This window comes from Hyaloscypha bicolor, assembly GCF_002865645.1.
Source record: "Hyaloscypha bicolor E unplaced genomic scaffold K444scaffold_10, whole genome shotgun sequence".
NCBI classification, from domain to species: Eukaryota; Fungi; Ascomycota; class Leotiomycetes; order Helotiales; family Hyaloscyphaceae; genus Hyaloscypha; species Hyaloscypha bicolor.
In genome coordinates this window covers 469653-476736 of record NW_020194512.1, presented here as the reverse complement: position 1 = coordinate 476736, position 7084 = coordinate 469653, and the positions used below count along the sequence as shown (strand labels likewise).

Genomic DNA, 7084 nt, shown 5'->3' with positions numbered 1-7084 from the left:
AAAGTAAACATCGTTCTGGAAACTCAAACAACTTACTCCCGGCCGCAGAAAATCGTCGGTTCGGGGATATTTGCTTCTTGGCTTGGTTCACGGTCGTAACCGCCAACATGACACCGAAAGAAATGAGTAAAGAAGGCTTCATCTTCCCAAAAACAGACAGGCTTCTACTTCACACCACCCGATACCACCTCACCGCAGACTCGAGGTTCGATCTCTCGCTCGTCGGCCTCCCACCAAATACTACCGTCTGCATCACGGGCGGCGGACACGGGCTTATGAGCGTATGACGCTTGGATTTGCGAGAGCCGGAGCGGACAGAATTACCATTTGCTCCCGCTCAACTTCTGAACTTGATGAAGTAGCTGCTAAGATCCGGACTGTCAATGGAGACATTAAGGTATCTATTGTGAAATGCGATGTCATGAGCGAAGAGTAGTATGGACGCCTTGGTGTCCTAATCAACAACGCTGGGTATCTCGACGCCAGCTGGCAACCCATTACTTCCAGTTCAGCGGAAACTGGAAACGAGTATGCGGTGTTAGCGTATTTGGTGTCTATCTCGTCACGAGGAATCTCCTTCCGTTGTTGTTGAAAAGTGAAAGGGGACTGAAGACAGTGATTGGTATTACGAGTATGTCGAGCCATTGGGCTGGCCATTCCATTGCGATGGGTATAAGTAAGTTGGCACCGAATCGGTTTATGTAGTTTCTTGGTGGACAGTTTGAGAATAAGGGTTGGTGAGTTATTCGTTTGCATCCAGAGGGTGCGAAGACGAGGATGAGTCAGGAGGATGGGAAGGTGCCGAAAAAATTTAGTGAGTTGACCTATCCTCCATTGTTTGAATTCGTTTGAGATGAGGCAGTGGGAAAGATTGCTGATATGGAGCAGTGAATAATGATTCTCCTGACCTTCGTGTTTGGCGGTTTGACTAGAGAGGGAACTAAGGCCGTTGTTGAATGGGAGGTATGTTGCTTCTAATTGGGATACTGAGGAGTTGGAAGGGGAGAAGTATGAGATTGTAGAAAGGATAAGTTGAAATTTCGTATGGTGGTTTGACCTCGACCCCAAAAGGAATAAGTATCGGGGTAACTTGACGTGGAATAAAGGAAGGAAAGAGGCACGTGAACACTAAGTAGCACAGCAAGTTAAGGGTTCGTCTAATTTTGGGCCGTTTTGCTTAGTCTTTGTGGATGAACTGTTAATTTTTTAGTGAACATAATCGATGGGGGATATTACCACGGGCAATCAGGGGAAGGTCACTAATGGAAGCCGGAACCTCGCTAAAGCTTAGGGGGGTGTGGAGCTGAAAGTCTGTGAAGCCCAATTCTCCAAGGAAAGGGCGACAAAAAAGTCCAGCCGTTTCATACTGTAAGCCACATGAAAGTGCGCAGACCAGTGCAGCCAAAGTTGATGATACTGTTCGCGTATACTATACAAAACTCGCTTCGACTACAGTACAAATCGAAAGTCCAACATATTAATGCTTCTCAATAAGGATCCTCGTTGACGTCAATTCTTTTGATCTTTCGTCTTACCTCCTCGCGGAACAACATATTTGCTGGTTCTAACGAATGAAACCGCCTATAGTATGCTCGCTTCAAGCACATGGAGGATCGAAAATAGTCACTGCAAGCTCTTGCATTATTGAAATCTTGGCCAGACTTGGCAGTACGGTTATATGCAAGCACATCACTTTAATGGGTGCAATGCTCCAGCCACTCACAAACCGTCTCCTTTGGAAGGATTCACTCGGGAAAATGTGTACAGGGCTGGCCACTCAGCTTTCTTTGCTGCAAAATAAGCGTGCACCAGACGGCCCAAAGGATCTGGACAGGGTTTGTCTGCGGGAGATATCAAGGTGTTCTTCTCAATGCGGCGATATCTACTGTTAGTTGATGGGGCTGCAGCTCTTGGAAAGGTGCGCCGTCTTTAAAAATATCTGGTATCTCGGAGGGTAATTAGTCCACCTATAAAATGGGGACTAGCTCCTCAATGGAGAAGTCCTTCACGCGACAACTTGTCAACTCTAACTTCCCCCATCAGTCTCAATCCTTAAAATGCAATTCCAAAAACTCTTCACGCTTCTCATTCTCGGAATTGCTTGTGGCTGTGCTCTCCCACGGAAGATAAGATTGAGGCAATCGCCATGTTAACATTGCCAGCACAGGTCTCAGCCAGAACGCTACGCTTGCAAAACGCGCAGAGAGGGGGCGGATGGTACTATGCCTGGAACTCAACTACTAGTTTCTCTGCTTGGTCCAGCCTGAGTGATATGGGATGTGATGGTTTTCATAAGTCTCCTTCACTCATCCGTTCCTCTTCAATACTTCATCTTCCCTTTCTTCCCCACTTTCCCTCACTGTCTCCCAACCGACTTCCATGAAAATGGTGCTGATGCATTGGATAGTGTCTACATTGAAGCGGAAGCCTATCTCGTCAGAGACGGCTCACCATATGTCTTGAGGTGTAACAACGTAATGGTTGTGGGTACACCATCACTTGTGATTCGAGGGCATATACGAATTCGGGTATTGTCAGAGCGGTTCAGGCACAAGCTTGTGTTAATATACAGGCCTGGAGCTATGCCTGTGGATATAGTAACTCATTTACAAATCCATAATATGGGTGAGGAGCAAAGGTGCGGGTTGAGGAAGATGAGGTTGAGGAAAGGGAGCGGTTTACTTTTATACGCATAGGCTACTAGATTTCACATTCCTAGGCTGAAAAGTTGTTGATATTTTAGGTAATAAAGAAACTTTATTTCGGTATCTCAGTGCATTAGGAGGTTGATTCTAAAATGCTTTTTATATATATGACAGATCTCCGTGCGACCCTCAGTTTATTGTAAGAAGTCATAGATGATATCTCCTCTCCCGCGACCATTAACCGCCCCTCTCCGTCGATCTACACCTGGCTTTGCTTCCATCCTCAATCGAAATCCCCCCAAGACCGTAGCCTCTTGTGCTGGTCGGGTGAACTTAAACTCAGCCACCGTACCATCCCGTTCCAGTCGATGATTCAGGCAGTCCTCCGCCGTAACCCACAAGTAATCTTGATGCTCGTTTAGATCCAACGTCACAACATCCGTGCTCTCGACCTCCACCTCAAACGTGAATTTGCAGATCTTTAATTTCTTCGTGCTGCTATTGAAGACCGCATGGCCATCACCCGGGCCAATGAGGCGGCTCAGCGCGCTCACCCTCAAGCCTGATTCTTCAAATACTTCTCGCCCCATGCCGTGCAGGATGGTATCGTCGGTAAAGTCTATTGCTCCACCGGGGATCTCCCAGAGGTTGGGCAAAGAGTCATGAGCTGCTCGCTGAATTATCAGGAGCCGTTTCTGGCTGTCAAAGACTAGAGCGCCGCCTGCGATGCCATCGTATTCGGGGTGTTGATCGAGGTACTCCTTGAGGGGGATGGCGAACTCTGAGAGAGAGAGAGAGAGTGGGTGAACGAAAGAGGTGAGCTCAGTTGAGGTGCCATCTTGAGTCTTAAGTTCTTGGTTGTCTGAGACGGAAGGCGAAGTTTGGGCTTTTTCTCTGGTGGGTCAAAATCGGTGAGGGAGCTTTGTGGCTTGTGGTGATGGTCTCGGGAGAAAGTCTAGTTGCAATATCAGCTTGCTTACAAATGCTTTGTCGAAGGCGCGCTTCGGTGCTCTTGTTCGAAGTTGTTTGATTTTTTGGAATTGCTTGCCGTTCCTTTGTAAATATATATAGGTGAGGTCTGGTCTTCCATATTCCATATGTGATAGATAAATTTAGGCACCTAGAAAAATTATCAGTGTGATTCACACTCATACCCTAAGTAGTTTAGCTTTATCAAGCTCAACTTCCATTGGCTGCATGTAATCCAAACCACCACAACGCCGAGCAGCAGAAAAATTTTGATCTCTTGCATCACACAATAATGGTATATTCCCGACCGCCATACACGATACAATCTCTCTCTTGCATTTCGTATGTAGTTAATACGCTCGCAACTAAACACCACCAACTCATATTCGCCTCATTAGCTCCACTAGCTCACCTGAGAAGCCGGAGTGGCCCATGAGTATTAAGAGGTTGTTTAGATAGAGTATATCTCCATTAATGTTATTGTAGCTACCAAGTTCCATTCCTTGTATGAGAGGAGATAAAAGACATCGATTCTATTCACATGATTGGCGAGGCTGAGACAGAATATGTAGGCGAAGACACCGTCTATAGGCCCGGTAACTACGCCAATAGTAGGCTGTCAGAAAATACTTCATTCTAATCACCTGCCTCGAGGCTCCCAACGAGGCTCTGTCGTAGATCGCCTAACGAGGCTATGCCACGCACCTTGCAAAAAATTCTGCTGTCGACTCTTCACACTTTCTCCTCTCTGCTAAGTGGAATCACACACTCAAGAGCACGAATTATTGGCGCAGTCACCCTCTACAACGAAACAGGCTCACCCATACACGCCCGAGCGAGATGGCCGAGGTCCTAGGGATCATTTCAAGTGGTGTCGCCATCGGCAAGGCAACTGCAGCCATTCCAAACAGCCTGATAAAGCTCAACGAACTCTGGAATGAGTTTCGGGATGTACCAGAGGATTTAGCATTCCTTGTACGGCAGATCGAGATCTTGCATCTACTCTTCGAAGAAAACGAAAACCAAGTCAGCCGGGCCCGACATATCTCCCCTCCTCAATCTGTGGAACGCGCTATTAAGCTCGTGAATAATGGCGCTCAAGAACTCGAGGCACTGGTTGAAGAGCTACAAGGAGGATTGAAGCAGAGACAAGGGTGGAAAGCAAAGGTTGCGACGGCGAAGGTGGTACTGAAGAGCCACCAGATCAAGAGATGCAAATCGAGGCTTAAAGCTACGGTTACTCTATTGAACCTCGCAAAACAATGCCAGATGACGTAAGTGATCTGTGCAAGTCTTGATTTCTTACTAATGATAAAGTTCCATGCTTGAAATGCAACCAAGCTACTTGGCTTCAATGATGGAAGAAGTAAATCAGTTGCAAAAGATCAGATCAGGAGACACGGACGGCGAAAACGAGTCTTCGTCTTTACAAATTTCCACTAAAGAAACCAAGCACCGTCGTGGCCCTAATGCGGAGCTTGCTTTTCGATTTAAGCTACGTTTTCTCAGCCGACAATGGAACCTTTGTGTGTACCGATCCCAAGTCGGCTGGGATTGTGGATTTCGTACCTGGAATATGGTCTCGGTTGATTCTCCGGTAGCGCGGTGTATTTCCCTTGATGATGTGAATGCGCTGCGCCAGCTTTTCGAGACAGGCGCTGCATCGCCCTTTGATCTTATTTGCAACGGGAGCTCTGACTCCCAGCCAAATACACTTCTCACTGTAAGCACTATTTCTCGGAACATAGTTCTGAAATTGACTTGCTTCAATAGTGTTCTGTAGCTTATGGAAGTCACAAATCTTGTCACTTATTGCTGAATCAAGGATTGAACGCATACGAAGAAAGCATTGAGCACCCCAGGTTAGTTTTAAGCATCTACTCTAGTAAGTATTAAGGACTCACAAGAACAAGATCAATCTTCCTTTTCCTCCTATGGATATCATACCAGAGTGCCGGACGCAACGCTGCACCTGAGATCGGTAGACACCAGATCTATCTATCAATTGGGGAAATGCTGCTACAGAACTTTCAACGTATTGATTTCCGACCGAGCCTCCGTCGTAACGGCCTTGAATATGGCCTTCTCAGTTGTTTTAGGGGAACTCTTGTCGCGTTCCAGCTGATCCAAGCTGCCTATTGCCCGAACTACCACGAGTCATCCTTCGAACACAGAGCCAGAATTGCAAAAGATCTATTACGGTATAACACACCTGACACCACGATGGCAGCCTTAGGTACTATCAGCAGCCTTGGTATTGATCAACTTTTAGCCCCGGTATGGTGGCTGTCTGACACTACGACAACTCTATTTGATGCTGTAGCCTATAAATTCGGCCTTGCACTTTTCGAACCCTGGTATCAACCAAGTTCAAGAGAGGTTTATAAGCCGCTGTGGGATTTTTCTTATGTAGAGCAAGAGAACGGCGTCACTTTCAGGCTTTTGTTTGACCCCGACAAATATCCTATGTGCGGCTGGCAAGCATTAGTTAGACAAATCCTGAATAAAGGTGCAGACCTGAATAGGTGTGGATTGTTTGGCACCCCACTTATTCGGATGTTGAGAGGAGCCTATTCTCTGAGTTGGTGGTATTCGTTCGAGCTAAACGATCCGCTCGGTGACGTTTGTTTTTGCGACCGTCCTTTCCAGCACCAGCACAGAAGAGGAGAGGAAGCATTGCTCACGTGGCTTCAAACGCTTCAAGGATTTGGGATTGATCTGGAAAGGTACGGGAAGACGGAGCACAAGCTCTTCTATCAGGAAAGCTCGTCTTGGAGAAACCTAGAATTTCTCATTCCAGGTCGTGGGGAAGAGGTGTATCCTCTGCGCTTAATTGGATTGCAGGTTGGGCCAGAGCCCGAAGACTGGAAGGTCTGGCTTTCAGAGCCATCTGACGAGTTTGCGGGAGACTTTTGGGACATGCTTGAGCACCCTGAAAGAACTATCCCTGGAGCTTGGGATGATTTCACTTGGTAATTCCATTGCCTAACTTCGAGAGTGATGATCGAAGTAACAGCAACGTAATGATTTTTAATGAAGCTGGAAAGTCACAGTCTGCATCAGCAAACCCAATAAAATGACAGGTGGGTTTAAAATAGCATAGAAGAGCATGGAATAGCTCGTAGTTGGAGTGGTGCAGCGCGACTACATCCCTTCAGTTGAAACATACTGTTTCGCAAGTTTTGCCTCCCGGTAAGATTCACTTGATACACCTCAAAAGTTCGACTCCTCCCCGCGGACTAGAACCCTTCTCACGTTTCCATTAAAAGAATTAATGCTAATTATATCTTACCTTTATGCTGCTGAATTACAAATCCAGGGGTTGTGTGTGTTATTTTGACGTATTGAGAGTGAGTCATCGACATCTAGTAAGCGAAGACGGCTTCTTTCGGCCCCGTGAAGACCCTGTTTGCTCCCGACTTAAGTACGTAAGCGTGGGATGCCTGAGGCCACCAACTGTACTTATCCTC

General features: G+C 46.8%; 2 protein-coding genes across 2 annotated transcripts; one reads left to right on the top strand and one right to left on the bottom strand.

Annotated features, from left to right (window-relative positions):
* Positions 1 to 2763: 2763 nt before the first annotated feature.
* Positions 2764 to 3727, bottom strand: K444DRAFT_605891 (uncharacterized protein). The gene has a single exon (XM_024878893.1). It carries the CDS (start codon positions 3233 to 3235, stop codon positions 2840 to 2842), a length of 396 nt encoding a protein of 131 aa, XP_024743817.1. The 5' UTR covers positions 3236 to 3727; the 3' UTR covers positions 2764 to 2839.
* Positions 3728 to 4326: 599 nt separating this feature from the next.
* On the top strand, positions 4327 to 6785 carry K444DRAFT_658111 (uncharacterized protein). Its single transcript, XM_024886220.1, has 4 exons — positions 4327 to 4888; positions 4956 to 5337; positions 5388 to 5476; positions 5528 to 6785. The coding sequence occupies exons 1-4, from the start codon at positions 4455 to 4457 to the stop codon at positions 6588 to 6590; spliced, it is 1968 nt and encodes a 655-aa protein (XP_024743816.1). The 5' UTR covers positions 4327 to 4454; the 3' UTR covers positions 6591 to 6785.
* The last annotated feature ends 299 nt before the right edge of the window (positions 6786 to 7084 follow it).

Excerpts from the sequence above, each read along its gene's own strand:
- K444DRAFT_605891 (XM_024878893.1), bottom strand. The coding sequence starts at position 3,235 with ATGGGGCGAGAAGTATTTGAAGAATCAGGCTTGAGGGTGAGCGCGCTG.
- K444DRAFT_658111 (XM_024886220.1), top strand. The coding sequence starts at position 4,455 with ATGGCCGAGGTCCTAGGGATCATTTCAAGTGGTGTCGCCATCGGCAAG. Across the intron at positions 4,889-4,955 it reads GCAAAACAATGCCAGATGAC|CTACTTGGCTTCAATGATGG; the intron begins GTAAGTGATCTG and ends AATGCAACCAAG. Across the intron at positions 5,477-5,527 it reads GAAAGCATTGAGCACCCCAG|ATCAATCTTCCTTTTCCTCC; the intron begins GTTAGTTTTAAG and ends CACAAGAACAAG.